At 45.6% G+C, this 17,898-nt stretch overlaps 1 protein-coding gene across 1 annotated transcript; it reads right to left on the bottom strand.

Moving 5' to 3' along the window:
- Positions 1-833: 833 nt before the first annotated feature.
- On the bottom strand, positions 834-8,609 carry aldoca (aldolase C, fructose-bisphosphate, a). The gene is made up of 8 exons (XM_034168895.1): positions 8,434-8,609; positions 8,121-8,332; positions 7,701-7,755; positions 7,449-7,609; positions 7,273-7,356; positions 4,193-4,367; positions 1,245-1,444; positions 834-1,147 (listed from the first exon to the last, which is right to left on the bottom strand). The coding sequence occupies exons 1-8, from the start codon at positions 8,543-8,545 to the stop codon at positions 1,055-1,057; spliced, it is 1,092 nt and encodes a 363-aa protein (XP_034024786.1). The 5' UTR covers positions 8,546-8,609; the 3' UTR covers positions 834-1,054.
- Positions 8,610-17,898: the final 9,289 nt, after the last annotated feature.

The raw sequence follows: 17,898 nt of genomic DNA, 5'->3' as shown, positions 1-17,898 counted from the left end.
GTATGGTGTTCTTGGAATGCAACTCAGCATTCTTCTTCCTCCAAACACGACGAGTTGAGTTTTTACCAAAATGTTCTATTTTGGTTTCATCTGACCACATGATATTCTCCCAGTCCTCTTCTGGATCATCCATATGCTCTCTGGCAAACTTCAGATGGGCCTAGACACGTACTGGCTTAAGCAAGGGGACATGCCTGGCACTGCAGGATGTGAGTCCCTCTCCGTGTAGTGTCTAGCCTTTGTTACTTTAGTCCCAGCTCTCTGCATCAAGTCCCTCCGTGTAGTTCTGGGATTTTTGTTCACCGTTCTCATGATCATTTTGACCCCACGGGATGACATCTTGCATGGAGCCCCAGATTGAGGGAGATTATCAATGGTCTTGTATGTCTTACATTTTCTTACAATTGCTCCCACAGTTGATTTATTCACACCAACCTGCTTGACTATTGTAGATTCACTCTTCCCAGCCTGGTGCACATCTACAATTTTCTTCCTGGTGTCCTTCGACAGCTCTTTGGTCTTGGCCATGGTTGAGTTTGGAGTCTGACTGTTTGAGGCTGTGGATAGGTGTATTTTATACAGATGACAAGTTCCAACAAATGCCATTAATACTGGTAACAGGTGGAGGACAGAAGAGCTTCTTAAAGAAGTTGTTACAGGTCTGTGAGAGCCAGAAATCTTGCTTGTTTGTGGGTGACCAAATACTTATTTTCCACCATAATTTACAAATAAATTCTTTAAAAATCCTACGATGTGATTTTCTGGATTTTTTTTTCTCATTTGGTCTCTCATAGTTGAAGTCGCGAACTAAGGTTGTTTAACTTATTTACACATGATCCATAACAAAAGTTAAACAGCTTTCATTCACTACAGATACCCAAGGCAGCGTTCTGGTTGTCCTCACTTGTCAAGGCAAGAAAACATGTTAAATGTTTTCATGTTCATTCATCGTGAGTGATCTTACACTGAAATAAGCTAAATGTGTACACAATAATTCCACGTGATTTGTCTTGTGCTACTATATTGTTGGCTGTAATGCGCCGTCACATACTATTCAGTACGCATGACAGGAACCGTAGATGTGCTGGGCAGTTTCGCCAGAGTTATCACTGCCATTATACTTCCCCTGACATGCCAGGCTGTTCGCCTGCAGACAGACAAGAGAAAAAAGAAGAAAAGAAACACAAATAAGGAAAGAAAAACAGTGATGCTAGTCACATCACATGGAACATCTGAAGACCAACCTCTGCTCTCTTGATGAACTGTTCAGTGGCGACTTTCTCGTTCTCTTTATGACCTCGCCAGGCCCTGAGCGCAGAGGCCTGCAAGGCTCGGCCAAAGGAGAACGACATGATCCATGGTTTACTTAGAGGACAGTTGTTGATGGCGTTGAGATGAACAGAGGCCTCCTCTTCACTCTGGCCACCAGAGAGAAAAGCCACTCCTGTGGGAAAACCAATAACCTAAACCTCCATCAAGGCTGTTTCTGAAACATGCATTTGCTTCACATTTTGTCTGTTTGAGGGATGCTTGAAAACTATTTAATAGATTATTATTCACTTAGGTGGAAATACTGGTTGTTACTCTGAGCTACATGCAGACCTGTACAGCAGGAAACTCGGTGGGATGAGGAGTTGACCTTCCAATATGTAGACCTGAGGTGCATTCCTGATTATGCTACCTGCTTGTGTCCTTGGATAGAACACTTAATCTACATCGTCTCAGTCCACCCAGCAGGTATCCCTTCCAGGGGGAGTGTCTGAGACCGTCATTCGCTTCATGCTACAGTATCTGTGTATAAGCACTGGCACTGATGGGCTCCAGGTCAGACACAGGACCTTCTTCATTTCAGAGTAACAACCTATGACACTTCATTGATGATCTGCATTCAGTTCCAGGAAACATGGTTTCCCAACACATGCTGTGGGTCCACACAGAGATCCAGGTCGGGAGGATTTAACATGTTTTTGGACAGGAGTAAGACTGGATCCCAGCTCTCCTCACTCTCCTGAGTATGATCCAGGGCACAGGTGTCTCAGTGTTTAGGACCCCAGTACCTGGAAAAGGCCAAGGGAGCACCTACGTATTACCTGATGATGGAAGGTAGGTGGTTGCAAACCACCAGAGCAGACAACTGCGTGAAAAAATTGTCCAACAGTTTAAGACCAATGTTTCTCAATGTTCAATTGCAAGGAATTTAGGGATTCCATCATCTACAGTCCATAATATAATCAGAAGATTCAGAGAATCTGGAGAACTTTGTACACGTAAGCGGCAAGGCCAAAAACCAACATTGAATGCCCGTGACCTTCGATCCTTCAGGTGACACTGCATTAAAAACCAACATCATTCTGTAAAGGATCTTACTGTGTGGGCTCAGGAACACTTCAGAAAACCATTGTCAGTTAACGCAGTTCGTCGCTACATCTACAAGTGGAAGTTAAAACTCTACCATGCAAAGCGAAAGCCATACATCAACAATATCCAGAAACGCCACCTCCTTCTCTGGGCCTGAGTTCATTTGAAATGGACAGACGCAAAGTGGCAAAATGTGCTGTGGTCTGATGAGTCCACATTTCAAATTGTTTTTGGAAATCATGGATATCGTGTCCTCTGGACAAAAGAGGAAAAAGACTATTCAGATTGTTACCAGCGCAAAGTTCAAAAGCCAGCATCTGTGATGTTATGGGGGTGTGTTAGTGCCCATGGCATGGGCAACTTACACATCTGTGATGGCACCATCAATGCTGAAAGGTACATCCAGGTTTTGGAGCAACACATGCTGCCATCCAAGCAACGTCTTTTTCAGGGACGCCCCTGCTTATTTCAGCAAGACAATGCCAAGCCACATTCTGCACGTGTTACAACCGCGTGGCTTCATAGTAAAACAGTGCGGGTACTAGACTGGCCTGCCTGCAGTCCAGACCAGTCGCCCATTGAAAATGTGTGGCACATTATGAAGTGCAAAATACGACAATGGAGACCCCGGACTGTTGAACAACTGAAGTTGCACATCAAGCAAGAATGGGAAAGAATTCCACCTATAAAGCTTCAACAATTAGTGTCCTCAGTTCCCAAATGCTTAATGAGTGTTGTTAAAAGTAAAGGTGATGTAACACAGTGGTAAACATACCACTGTCCCAGCTTTTTTGAAACGTGTTGCAGGCATCCATTTCAAAATGAGCAAATATTTACACAAAAACAATAAAGTTTATCAGTTTGAACATTAAATATCTTGTCTTTGTGGTGTATTCACGTGAATATAGGTTGAAGAGGATTTGCAAATCACTGTATTCTGTTTTTATTGACATTTTACACAACGTCTCAACTTCATTGGAATTAGGGATGTAAAGCATTTTGAGCTTCTGATTCAAATGGAAAGGCGCTATATCAATGCAGTCCATTTACCACATAGTGAGCTGTACATGAAGTTGAACACTAAGGAAGGAGAAACAGAGTTGTACCTGTTAGCCAGATGGAGGGACCAAGTTGGAAAGGTTGATAAAAGATGCAGATGGAAATGTGTGTTGAGTAGGTAGAGGGAGTATTTTGAGGAGCTAATGAATGGAGAGAGAAGGCTGAAGGCTAGATGATACAGAGACAATGGAATAGTGTGGTAACAAGGAGTAGAAGCGATGAAAGTAAGTGAGCTTAAATACTCTAAGTCAACTATCACAACTACCACAGTGTGGTAGAGAGGTGATGAAGAGAGTGCAGGCAGGGTGGAGAAAGTTGGCAGGAGTGATTTGGGACTGAAGGTTATGTGCAAGAGTGAATGAGAAAATTTACAAGACAGTAGTGAGGCCAGCTATGTCGTGCAGCTTAGAGACGATGGCACTGACAAAAACAGGATGAACAGGACTGGGAATGAACAAAGAGGGACAGCTCAGCTCAGATAAGACATTCAGAGACAAAATTAGAGACTGAGATGGTTTGGACATGTGCAGAGGAGGTATATAGGGAGAAGGATGCTGAGGATGGAGCCACCAGGCAGGAGGAGAAGAGGGAGGCCAAAGAGGAAATTTATGGATATGCTGAGGGACGACATGCAGGTGGTTGTTGAGACAGAGGAAGATACAGAGAACAGGATGAGATGGAGACAGATAATATGCTGTGGCGACCCCTAAAAAGAGCAGCCAAAAGAAGATGTGTTCAAAGTCTCTTGTAAACCATAGAGTGTTCTTTGGCTCACCTGTAACCGCTGGCGGAACAGTGCGGCGCAGGGCGTTAACTGTTGCCATAGCAACCTCCTCTGGACTGTACTTGGTGGAACAGCTGTGTCCAGGAGTGACCATATTGGGTTTGAGGAGAGTACCCTCTAGGTACACATGGTGATCTGACATAGCCTTGTATACTGCAGCGAGGACCTAAAACACGCAAATTCGTCAGACACACTAGATGTACCTTTTCTACATTAATCTCAATTGTAGATGACAGTGTGGCACTACAGGGTCAGAAAGTTGCAGATAAAGTATATGTGGTAGCGTGTGTGAAAGGTTTCATTATTATTTCTTTAGCAGACTCCCTGTCTTCATCACGATTGCACTTAGTGGCTCCTTTTAAATGCAGTGTTCCACAAGGCTCAGTTCTTGGACCCATCCTGTTTTCTGTGTACATTCTTCTCCTCGGTCACATCATTTTATTAAATTATAATAACAGAATCAATAAATCAATTCCCATTGCACCGACAGACACCACATCAAATTTCCACCTTGCAAGGCGCTGCTGATGAAGTCATCGCTGATGCCAGCAACTGAGAAGAGTGCCCATCCATCAGTCCCCTGTCCGATTACGTGGTGTCTAGGCCAAAGTTACATGACATGTGATGAACTTTGCCACTCGTGATGAACTGTGGGTCACAATGCCCACTGGATGTTTTATTATATGCATGGATGCTTACTTCCATCATCTGTTTTGCATTTTTAACAATTCTTTGTTGTACTGTATTTTGTTTATTTGGTCTTTGTTTTTGGTAGTTTTTATTGAGTGAGGAAAATGCCTGAAGGAGTTTTTCCTTACCATTGTTGCCTACGTGCTTCCTCAGTGGGGTTGTAAGGTTAAAGTTTACCCTTGTGAAGTTCCTTGGGGTGACTTAGTGACTAGTATGTTGTGATTTGGTTCTGTATAAATAAACATGTGAAATTCACTGTCTCACCTCTTACAAAGATGGTCTTGAGTTGGTTTCAACCCGAAATCTCAATCTCCCCAAATCTCGGTCTTCACGGACACTTGACCCTTTAAGGTCTTGGTCTTGACTACAGGGGCGTAGGTTTGCATATGGACCATAGGGACAAGTCACAACCAATATTTTGGGATGGCAAAATAGTCCCTACCAATATTTAGCATTTTTTTAATATAACAAAATAATTCACTATTTTTTGCGAACTCGATACTATAATTTTAGTCGTCATGTTTTGTGTTTTCAACGTGCCAGAGTGACAGGGTTACCCATGTTGCAATTTCATTGGCTCACATTCTTCTATCTCGTGGCAGGCAGTGCTTCATTTGTAAAGTGGGAGGTCCCAGAGCGCAGAGGATGGGTGGCTCCGGTGCAGTGTTGCCAGATGTACGATAATTATCGTATTTGTACGATAGTTTTGCCCTCTGTATGATGTACGATCAATAATGGGAAAAAATCCAATATGTACGATAATTTCAGTTGGTTGCCCAAACACGCATCTCTCTCTGACACCCAAGAATCATTTTGCAGGCGTTGCACTCAGGCGGCATCAAAGACACACCACACACAGGGCTGCTGCTGGCTCTGGGCGACCGTCATTTGAAAGCCCGCCCCCTCTCATACAGAGTAATGAGTTCCATCCAATCTCTGCCGTGACAGGAAGATTCCCCAACCAACATCTTTTTTTTCCTCAAAACTTTATTTCAACAAATGCAATAACAAACGAGCAAAACACAAGAGCAAAGAGATATACAAGAAAAATAAAAAGTTCAAGTTCCTTATGGAGGTGTCAACATTTTTTCTGTGTTCAACAAAGTCTGCACAAGTGTCCATGGCATCGGATGACGACAGCGACCTCGAGGTTGAATTCAACTCTTTCTAGTCTGGTAATTAACACGTTTGTGTCCCTTCACAGAAAAAAAAAAATCTTTCTAGTCTGGTAGTGCATTTGCGTTCTTTTTGTGCCATAGTTTCCCCATTACTATAATTACTGTTTAAAAATGTGACATAAAATTCTTTGTAAATTAAAAAAAAAAAAAAAACACGCTAAAATAGCTACGTTATATGCGTTTTGTTTGTGTACGATAATTTCTCCCAAAATACGATAATTTTGAGGTTTTGGTACGATAGTTTCATATTTCATATCTGGCAACACTGCTCCGGTGCAGAAAAACAAGAAGGGGGGGGCTTGAGAACAATGCTGTGCGCCACACTTAAACTGCACACCCACACAAACACACCTTCACAAATGACACTAACACCTTGCCTTTTCCTCAAAAATTACTACATTTATGTTTGCTGTCTGTCTCTGTACTTTTCTGTCACTTTTGCACTCTTTTTCATACTTTTCCCTTCAAAAGTCACCGAACGCACTTTACCGTAATATATGCACCATATAGCATACTGTTGGAAAGCACGGGTTCTTGGCTTGCTGTCAGTGTTGAAATTTTACGTTTACCGTAATACACCATATATCATTGAAAAGCCCTTTTTTTTTTGGCAAATTAGGTTGCCAGATACCTACAACTGCATTATTGATGAAGAGAATAGATTATACATCTTGGTTGCAAAAACTTATTCTTTTTTTTTTTTTGTTAGCTCCACAAGTATTTTTTTGTTGTCTTGTTCTCTCAGGTGTAGGCCTATAGAATAGATTCGTGATTTTGGGTGCAATTTTGTTATTTAAGCTATTTGTTTGTTTGCCTACACACTTAATAATGTAAATAAAGTGTTAAGTTATTCAGCATTATGTCGTCACATGTTATGTATTATGCTGTACTTGTACGTCTAATGGTATGAGTGGGTTAGGAGGTGGTGGTGGGCAGGGGGGCCGGGGGGGGGTGTGTGTGTGTGTGGTATTGTCCCTACCAAAGCTGAGACCAAACCTACGCCCTTGCTTGACTAGGACGTGATAGAGGTGGTCTTGGCCCTATCCCTACCAGAGAGCTTGCTTGTTCGGTTTCTTGCTGTTTGCGGTAAATTCATTCTCCTTTTCTCCATCTTTTAGCTCACTCTTTCTCTGTGTTCCAAGGTCACTGATAAATAAAACACTTGTGCAGTCATCAGCTATGAAAACATGGAAAGAAACTCACCTTTTCAGTGACATATTGGCATCGTTTTAGGTCATGATCACCATCAGGTAAAACCTCAGGCTCTATGATGGGGACAATTCCGTGCTGCATGGGTCAAAATAACCACAATACTATCAATCCATCACATTATACACACACACACACACTGACACGTGCATATATCAGTGATTCTTGACCTGCTGGCAAATGCTGGAGTAACGTGCAAGAACATTTGCATTTTCTTTGATAGCCAGTGCAGATGGATTGCTGTCACTTATCTTCAGCACGCAGCGCCATTTGGCGAAGATGGCTCCATCCTTCTTGTACTGTGCACAGCGCTCCCCCAAACCATCCAGACCTGAGGAATATGGTGAATCAAACCATCTATCAAAGATCTCAGCTACGTAACATGGCGATACTACAGTGAACCAAAAATGGGTTTCTGTCACCTTGTGTGGTGGTTTCTCCACATGTTCCTGGCAGGGGGACCACGCCTTTGTCAACCTGAAGAATAAAGGATAAGAAACTCTCCTATTCAATAGCAAAGGAGGAGCAGGAACACTGCAATGGCTGAACAATCTGCCTCTGTTCCACAGACGACATGGACATGTCTCACAGAGCAAGCAGGAGACCAGATATGAATTTCTGTGACGTGTCACGGAATTTAAAAACAAAACTTTTCCAACCTGAACTCTGATTATTGCAAGTAGTTTATTCCTGCATAGCCATAAAATTGGGGGGGACTTTGAGGTTAATGACATAGAACCCTGATAACTAAAAGGCAGATATAAAACAATCTTGCACAGTATGACCCTTTAAAGGTTAACATAATCAAATGCTCAATTTTATTTGGTAATAAATTTCCACACCTTAACCCCAACCAGGATGCCCCTGTCCCTGATCATTTTGACGAAGGGTGTGCCTTTATCAGAGTGCTGGTAGAGCGTCTCATGGAAGAAGATAATGCCGCTGATGCAGCTGTTGATACGATCATCTGCACTGAAGAGAATCTGCCGGTACTGTCTGCGGTTCTCCTCAGTGTTCTCCACTCCAACCTGGGCCAGACGCTTCGCCATGCTCCCTGCAATCAGCATATTCTTTTTCTCAGCATCAAATACAATAGTTGCTTCATGCAAATTCACCTTGGCAGCAAAAAGATCAGAAGGTTGTGTTTTTACAGACCCACAGACTCATCTGCAGCCAGGATCCCCTTCCCTGGAGAGACGATGTGCAGGGCAGTGTCATGCAAGTCCTTCTTCTGTGCCTCAGAGAGCGCCGGAAACTGGTGCGTCATCCTGACAAATGGTTCTGCTATAAAACAGGTGCCACAATAATTACAACTAAAAACGGATAAATTATACAACAAATTTATTAAAGTCTGATGAATAAACAATGTTCTTGGTCCCTTTTGTTAAAAGTGTTGTGAAAGTGTAGGAACACGGACCCACAACAGGGGGCGTAAAAGAACGGGCAATGGATAAGCCAAACTAACAATTTAATGTTGTAAATTGTGCACAACGGAATACAGACAACAACAAGTTTGGAACTGCAGTCAATGACACGTTGGGTGACGTGTGGGCAGGCTTGAGGATAGGAGACGCCCGTCCAGAACCGAGCCGGATCCCACACGGCCCTCACCGCCAACGGATCTGAAGAACACCGGAGCCGCCAAGTCCTGAGCCCCCAGGTGGTCACCGTCTCCAGCTGTCAGACCTGGCACTGCTGGCAGAGAACAGAAACAGCACAGGTGAGTGTGAGTACGCACACTCAGTAATCCCACAGTCTGTGTTCTTTTGGGAGGGAGCACCTCCAGTCACACACTCGTGCAGCTCCTGTCTAACCACTTATCTGGTTGGGGTGTGAAGCGAAGCCGTCGCTGATCACACCAAACGCCAATCCCTCAGATAAGGCACACCACAGGAAAACGGCTGCAAAGAAGTTCAGACTCTAAGTCAGAGTTAAGTGTAGCAGAGAAATTACCTCCAAGGTAGCTGATTTCTCGGCGGGGAGGTGGAGTTGCAGTCCGGCCTTTAAGGTGGTGGTGATGTGGATGAGTGACAGCTGGTGCTGATGACGAGTGACAGCTGTCACTCCTGGTTGCTATGACACCCTCTCGTGCTTGAAGCCCGCACTTCAAGCAGGGCGCCATCTGGTGGTGGTGGGCCAGCAGTACCTCCTCTTCAGCGGCCCACACAACAGGACCCCCCCCTCAACGGGCACCTCCTGGCGCCTGACCAGGCTTGTCCGGGTGACGCCGGTAGAAGTCGGCCAGGAGGGCCGGGTCCAGGATGAAGCTCCTCTTCACCCAGGAGCGTTCTTCGGGTCCATACCCCTCCCAGTCCACCAAATACTGGAACCCCCGGCCCTTCCGACGGACGTCCAGGAGCCGGCGCACGGTCCAAGCCGGCTCCCCGTCGATGATCCGGGCAGGAGGCGGCGCCGGTCCGGGGGTGCAGAGGGGTGAAACGTGGTGAGGTTTGATGCGTGACACATGGAAAACCGGGTGGATCCGCAGCGAAGCTGGCAGCTTCAGCTTCACTGCGGCTGGACTGAGGATCTTGAGTATGGTGAAAGGTCCAATGTATCTGTCCTTTAATTTCTGGGATTCCACTTGCAGGGGAATGTCTTTTGTGGAAAGCCAAACCTCCTGCCCAGGCTGATACGTAGGGGCCGGGGCACGCCGTCGGTCTGCATGGTTCTTGGCCCTTGTCCGGGCTTTGAGCAGGGCAGAGCGGGCGGTATGCCACACCCGACGGCACCTTCTCAGATGGGCCTGGACCGAGGGCACCCCGACCTCTCCCTCCACTAGCGGGAACAATGGGGGCTGGTACCCCAAAAACACCTCAAACGGGGAGAGGCCGGTAGCAGACGATACTTGGCTATTATGAGCGTACTCAATCCAGGCCAGATGATTACTCCAGGCCGTCGGGTGTGCGGAGGTCACGCAGTGGAGGGCCTGCTCCAATTCCTGGTTTGCCCGCTCTGCCTGTCCATTCGTCTGAGGATGGTACCCGGATGAGAGACTCACGGTGGCCCCCAGTTCCCTGCAGAAACTCCTCCAGACCTGAGAGGAGAACTGAGGACCACGGTCTGAGACAATATCCGATGGAATCCCATGCAGACGCACGACGTGGTGGACCAGGAGGTCTGCAGTCTCCTGGGCCGTCGGGAGCTTCGGGAGGGCCACGAAGTAGGCCGCCTTGGAGAACCGGTCCACTATCGTGAGGATGGTAGTCATGCCCTGGGACGGCGGGAGGCCCGTGACAAAGTCCAGGCCGATGTGAGACCAGGGGCGATGAGGCACGGGCAGAGGCTGGAGGAGGCCTTGGGCCTTGTGGTGGTCGGCTTTGCCCCTGGCACAGGTGGTGCAGGCCTGGACATACTCCCAGATGTCGGCTTCCATAGACGCCCACCAGAAGCGCTGCCGGACCACTGCCACGGTCCTTCGCACCCCTGGATGACAGGAGAGCTTGGAACCATGACAGAAGTCTAGGACCGCAGCCCTGGCCTCTGGTGGGACGTACAATTTGTCCTTCGGACCTGTCCCTGGGTCCGGGCTCCGTGTCAGGGCCTCCCGGACGTCTTCTCCACGTCCCAGGTGAGGGTGGCCACGACAGTGGACTCGGGGATGATGGTTTCCGTGGGGTCTGACAGCTCGGTCTTGACCTCCTCTTCGTGCACCTGGGACAGGGCGTCAGATCATTGGTTCTTCGTCCCGGGGCGGTAGGTGATCCGAAAGTCAAAACGCCCGAAGAACAGTGACCAGCGGGCTTGCCTGGGGTTCAGACGCCTGGCGATCCGAATGTACTCCAGGTTCCAATGGTCCGTGAATATGCTCCCTCCAACAGGTGTCTCCACTCCTCAAGAGCCTCCTTCACCGCAAGAAGTTCCCGATTGCCGACGTCATAGTTCCTTTCAGCCGGGGTCAACCTGCGGGAAAAGTAGGCACATGGATGGAGAACCTTGTCGGACTCCCCGCTCTGGGATAGCACGGCTCCTATCCCTGAGTCAGAGGCGTCCACTTCAACTATAAACTGGCGATTGGGATCGGGCTGCACCAGAACTGGTGCAGTCGAGAACCGGCCTTTCAACTCCCTAAACGCGGCTTTGCACCGATCCGACCAGGTGAAGGGGACTTTTGTGGAGGTCAGGGCTGTCAGGGGGCTAACTACCTGACTGTAGCCCTTGATGAACCTCCGATAGAAATTTGCAAAACCGAGGAACTGTTGCAGTTTCCTACGGTTTGTTGGTTGGGGCCAATCTCTCACTGCCGCAACCTTGGCCGGATCAGGGGCGACGGAGTTGGAGGAGATTATGAACCCCAGGAAGGACAAAGAAGTTTGGTGGAACTCGCACTTCTCGCCCTTCACAAACAGCCGGTTCTCCAACAACCGCTGTAGGACCTGACGTACATGCTTGACATGGGTTTCAGGATCCGGAGAAAAGATGAGTATATCGTCTAGATATACGAAGACAAACCGATGCAGGAAGTCCCGCAAGATGTCATTAACCAACGCTTGGAACGTCGCGGGCGCATTGGTGAGGCCGAACGGCATGACCAGGTACTCAAAGTGACCTAACGGGGTGTTAAATGCCGTCTTCCACTCGTCTCCCTCCCGGATCCGAACCAGGTGATAAGCATTCCTAAGATCCAATTTTGTGAAAATTTGGGCTCCATGCAAGGGCGTGAACACTGAATCCAACAGAGGTAACGGGTATCGGTTGTGAACCGTGATCTCGTTCAGCCCTCTGTAATCAATGCATGGACGGAGTCCGCCGTCCTTCTTGCCCACAAAAAAGAAACCAGCACCCATCGGGGAGGTGGAGTTCCGGATCAACCCGGCAGCTAACGAGTCCCGGATGTAGGTCTCCATTGATTCGCGTTCCGGACGTGAGAGGTTGTACAACCTGCTGGACGGGTACTCAGCGCCCGGTATCAAATCAATGGCACAATCGTACGGAAAGTGCGGGGGCAGCGTGAGTGCCAGATCCTTGCTGAAGATGTCAGCAAGGTCATGGTACTCGGCTGGCACCGCCGCCAGATTGGGGGGAACTAAAACCTCCTTCTTAGCTGTCACACCGAGTGGAACCGAGGATCCTAAACACTCCCGGTGGCAGGTTTCGCTCCACTGAACCACAACCCCAGACGGCCAATCAATCCGGGGATTGTGTTTTAACACCCATGGAAAACCCAAAATCACTCGGGAGGTAGAAGGTGTTATATAAAACACAATCTCCTCCCTGTGATTTCCAGACGCAACCAATGTCACTGGCTGTGTCTGGTGTGTGATTAGTGGAAGAAGGGTGCCATCTAGTGCCCGCACCGACAATGGTGACGGTAAGGCCACTAGAGGGAGCCCAACCTCCTTTGCCCATCTGCTATCCAGCAGATTCCCCTCCGACCCCGTGTTCACCAGTGCTGGAGCGTGAAGGGTTAGATCCCCACTCAGGATCGTGACTGGGATACGTGCAGATTTTCGGGGTCTCCCCGCGTGGGTATTGTGACCCACCCTTAGCCCAGTCTCTAAGGACGAGTGCTGCTGTTTTGACCGTTTGGGGCATTCTTTCTGTGTGTGCTCGGTTGAGCTGCAGAGAAAACACTCCCCACGGATCAGCCTCCTTTGTCTCTGATCTGATCGCCTTTTGGCCCTGCTCGTTTCCATAGCAACATCAGCAGGGGGAGCTGTCGTCACGTGGAGTGCCCTGGCTGTGGAGCATGGGGAAGTCGGCTCCCTTTCGGACCCGGGAGGAAGAGGGACGGCTTGTGCCTGACCACGCCCTTCGTCTCGCTCCCGTCGGTGTTCTGTTAATCGGTTGTCTAACTGTATAACCAGGTCGATAAGCCCGTCTAAATCCTGCGGCTCATCCTTCGCCACCAGGTGCTCCTTAAGGACCAGGGACAGTCCGTTTACAAAGGCGGCACGGAGCGTAACAGCATTCCAGCCGGCTCGCGCTGCCGCGATGCGGAAGTCAACTGCATACTTCGCCGCGCTCCGACACCCCTGTGTTATCGACAGCAGCACGCTTGAAGCGGTCTCGCCTCTATGAGGGTGGTCGAACACCTGTCGGAACTCCCTCACAAACCCAGTATATGTCGTTAGGAGCCGTGAATTCTGCTCCCAGAGCGCCGTAGCCCAGGCGCGTGCCTCTCCTCGAAGCAAATTTATAACGTAAGCCACCCGGCTAGCGTCTGACGCGTACATGACGGGACGCTGTGAAAAGACGAGCGAGCACTGCATCAAGAAGTCCGCACACGTCTCCACACAGCCTCCGTATGGCTCCGGAGGGCTTATGTATGCTTCAGGGGAAGGTGGGGGGTTCGTTGAACGACCAGTGGAATGTCTGTTTCTGGCATTCAGTCAGCAGGAGGAGGTGCTGCAGCAGCGCCCTGAGTATGTGCTTCCACCTGGGCGATGAGAGCCTCCATCCTTTGATTGAGAACAATGCTCTGCTCGGTAACTAAGTCCAACCGAGCAGTAAAAGCGGTTAAGATGTGCTGCATCTCACCTAACACGCCTCCTGCTGGCGCCTGTGCACCTCGCTCTTCCATTGGCTGTTCAAGCGATGGTTGACGCCCCTCGGGATCCATGACGCTGGCTGAGAAATCCTGTTGTGAAAGTGTAGGAACACGGACCCACAACAGGGGACGTAAAAGAACGGGCAATGGATAAGCCAAACAGTAACAATTTAATGTTGTAAATTGTGCACAACGGAATACAGACAACAACAAGTTTGGAACTACAGTCAATTACACGTTGGGTGACGTGTGGGCAGGCTTGAGGATAGGAGACGCCCGTCCAGAACCGAGCCGGATCCCACACGGCCCTCACCGCCAACGGATCTGAAGAACACCGGAGCCGCCAAGTCCTGAGTCCCCAGGTGGTCACCGTCTCCAGCTGTCAGATCTGGCACTGCTGGCAGAGAACAGAAACAGCACAGGTGAGTGTGAGTACGCACACTCAGTAATCCCACAGTCTGTGTTCTTTTGGGAGGGAGCACCTCCACCTCCAGTCACACACTCCTGCAGCTCCTGTCTAACCACTTATCTGGTTGGGGTGTGAAGCGAAGCCGTTGCTGATCACACCAAACGCCAATCCCTCAGATAAGGCACACCACAGGAAAACGGCTGCAAAGAAGTTCAGACTCTAAGTCAGAGTTAAGTGTAGCAGAGAAATTACCTCCAAGGTAGCTGATTTCTCGGCGGGGAGGTGGAGTTGCAGTCCGGCCTTTAAGGTGGTGGTGGATGAGTGACAGCTGGTGCTGATGACGAGTGACAGCTGTCACTCCCGGTTGCTATGACGCCCTCTCCTGCTTGAAGCCCGCACTTCAAGCAGGGCGCCATCTGGTGGTGGTGGGCCAGCAGTACCTCCTCTTCAGCGGCCCACACAACAAAAAGGGTGCAGCAGGTAGCAAGACTGGTTCTTGTCAATTGGTCTTAACTGGGTTAAGATCATGGAGTCGTATATAAACTGTATCAGTAACTCTGTTTGTTTTGATGCAGCTCCAAAAAAAAAAAAAAAACACACATATTGAACTTACATGGAATAAATTACCTCAGGTGACATGTAATCAGGATATTTGTACAGCAATCAGGATCAAAGCACAGGACTGTGGATGAGTGATCAGACTCAAAGGTCAGTGATCAAGAACAAAGATCATAGTGATGGTGTTCACATTTGAGCTATCAAGATCAAAGCTCATCAGTCAGGATCAAAGCACAGGATTCACAATAAGTGATCAGGACCAAATTACATCAGTTAGGATTAGAGAACAGGATCAACAATAAATGATCAGTATCAAATTTCAGCAATCAGGATGAAGGATTAATGATCAAGATCAAATATCAGTGTTTGCATTCATGGTCAGAAATCAAGATCAAAGCACAGGATTGCGGATAAGCGATTAGGATCAAATGTCACCAATCAGGTTCAAATTTCAGAATCAACAATAAGTGATCAGGATCAAATGCCATATATCAGGATCAGAGCACAGGATCAACAATAAGTGATCAGGATCAAATTTCAGCAATCAGGATCAAAGCACAGGATCAAGTATCAGTGACTAATATCAAACTTTAGCTCTCATGATCAAAGATTTCATGAATCAGGTTCAAAGCACAGAATTAAAATTAAATTAATTAAATTCAAGGATCAAATTGTATCAATCAAAATCAATGACCAAGATCAAAGATCAGTGTTTACATTCAAAGGTCAGAAATCAAGATCAAAGATTAACATTCAAAATCTCAGTACAGTGATCAGGCTCAAAACAAAACGCAGACATTATTCAGACATCGAGGAAATATCGGTGAGATGCCTTTCGTCACTAAATAATCAGCACTTCAAAATGGTGCCTTTGTCTAAATTACTGATCATCTTGTTAAAACTCGTCCACAACAACATTAAGAATAGTTAAAACTGCTTTTAATACACTTTAATTGGCTTTGAAATCAGTTGATTTGAGCTGGTTTTATTCTGGTTTAATTGGAGTGGAGCTGCTTTTTGGCTTTAGTCGTTCTCTGACATTTTAGAAATGATTGAAATTGATAACTGACAGGTAAATCATCTTTATGTTGTGAGATAATGATCGCATTTAGCAGTATTGCAGTAAGTTATTGATGAGCCGTAAAATTCTTACCCGACTGTCAAATCGAACCTGGGGTCCGGAGTGATGCAGACTGACCGTCTACTCCACTGTGCAGCTCAAATATGTGTCAGACCTGATAAGCCAACACCTCCAGGAGGGGCTTGGACTCCCACCACACTGAGGGATAAAATTAGAAAATGGACTGATTTGTGCACTGTAAACCCACATTATCTCATTGCAACCTGATTTTCATGTTTATAAAACCACTTTCCAAATATAATTTGCAGTCAAAAGCTCTGGAACAATCTAAATACTTTTAGTCTTTCGGAACAGGTTGAAGAAAAATGTTTTCAACATACTGTATGATTTATACAGGGTTAGGTAGGAAGGGATTACATGTAATCAGGATTATATAATAAGATTACAAAGTGTAAACTACCAAATGTTTTCGTCATATCTGCAAAGTTTGGGTTTAGCAAAGATTGTGCTTTATACAGGGTTGGGTAGTAAGGGATTACATGTAATCTGGATTACATAATCAGATTACAAAATGTAAAATACCAAATGTTTTCAACATATTGGCAAAGTTTGGATTTACATTTCATATTTGGGTTTCAGAAAGATTATGGTTTGTACAGGGTTGGGTAGTATGGGATTATACTTGTAATCTGGATTACATAATGAGATTACAAAACAAATTGCTAAATGTTTTCAATATATGTGCAACATTTTGTTTTACATTTCATATTTTAGTTCAGCAAAGATTATGATTTGCACAGGGTTGGGTAGTAAAAGATTACATGCAATCTGGATTACATAATCATATTACATAATATAAATTACCAAATGTTTTCAACATATCTGCAAAGTTTGGGTTTAGATTTCATATTTGGGTTTAAAATTATGATTTGTACAGGGTTAGGTAACACAGTATTACTTGTAATCTGGATTACATAATCATATTACAAAACAAATTGCTGTTCTCAACATGTCTGCAAAGTTTGGGTTTACATTCCATATTTGGGTTTAGCAAATATTATGCTTTGTACAGGGTTAGGTAGTAAGAGATTACATGTAATCTGGATTACATAATCATATTACAAAACAAATAGCTGTTTTCAACATATCTGTGAAACTTGGGTTTACATTTCATATTTGGGTTTAGCAAAGATGATGCTTTGTACAGTTGGGTAGTAAGGGATTACTTGCAATCTGGATGACATAATTTTTCAAAACAAATTGCTAAATTTTTTTCAACATATCTGCAAAGTTTGGCTTTACATCGGGTACTAAGAGATTATATGTAATTTGGATTACATAATTAGATGACAAAACATACATCGCCTTGGTGTGATTTATGTTGTGATCTGGTGCAATATAAATACATTTAATTGTAACTATGTCTATAGTTACAATTAAATTTATTACATCATTATAATTAAATTATTACATCAATTTATTACATTTTTTTCTGCATTACATCAGAAAAATGTAATCAGATTATAGTTATGTGAAGGATTGCTTGATTACATTTTGATGATTAAAATATGGTAACTTTAAAATGGCAAAACGTTTTACAATGATCCAGTGCTATTAACCTATCAACAAAAAGTCATTTAGAAGCCACTCTACTGTGTAGCCACTAGAGGTCAGTCTTCAACCAAGACTAATTGCAACGCAGCCGTCCGTCCACGCTACTTGGAGAAAAAATGTTTTTATCTCAATCATTATCAGTTCAAAAAACATGTACAAGAACATAAACATTGAGCATAATTTGTGTCATTTTTGAAAGTACATAGTAATTTTCAGATCATTAAAACATGTTTTGTGTCCAATTTTTGGAATGATTTGCATCATTTTCAGATGATTTTGAAGTAGGATTCTGATTTTTTTTTTTTTTTTTTTGTGGTCCAATGGATTATGTTACTATGCAATCTGCATTCAGAATAGTAACTGATTACATTTCATAGTATTCTGACCCAACTGGTTTTATGTCGCAACCCTGTAACAGCCTAAATTAAGAGATTAAACATATAACCCAGTGTGCTATTTTTATGTTAA

This window comes from Thalassophryne amazonica, chromosome 4 (assembly GCF_902500255.1).
Source record: "Thalassophryne amazonica chromosome 4, fThaAma1.1, whole genome shotgun sequence".
Classification (NCBI taxonomy): domain Eukaryota; kingdom Metazoa; phylum Chordata; class Actinopteri; order Batrachoidiformes; family Batrachoididae; genus Thalassophryne; species Thalassophryne amazonica.
The sequence above is the reverse complement of the archived record's forward strand: the minus strand, read 5'-3'. Positions and strand labels throughout refer to the sequence as shown.

What these genes read in the sequence shown, in the direction of transcription:
- aldoca (XM_034168895.1), bottom strand. Translation starts at nt 8,545, where the DNA reads ATGACGCACCAGTTTCCGGCGCTCTCTGAGGCACAGAAGAAGGACTTG. An exon ending in GCATCCTGGTTGGGGTTAAG is followed by an intron (nt 7,756 to 8,120) that starts GTGTGGAAATTT and finishes TTTATTCTTCAG; the next exon opens with GTTGACAAAGGCGTGGTCCC. An exon ending in GCCAATATGTCACTGAAAAG is followed by an intron (nt 4,368 to 7,272) that starts GTGAGTTTCTTT and finishes TGCGTGTTTTAG; the next exon opens with GTCCTCGCTGCAGTATACAA.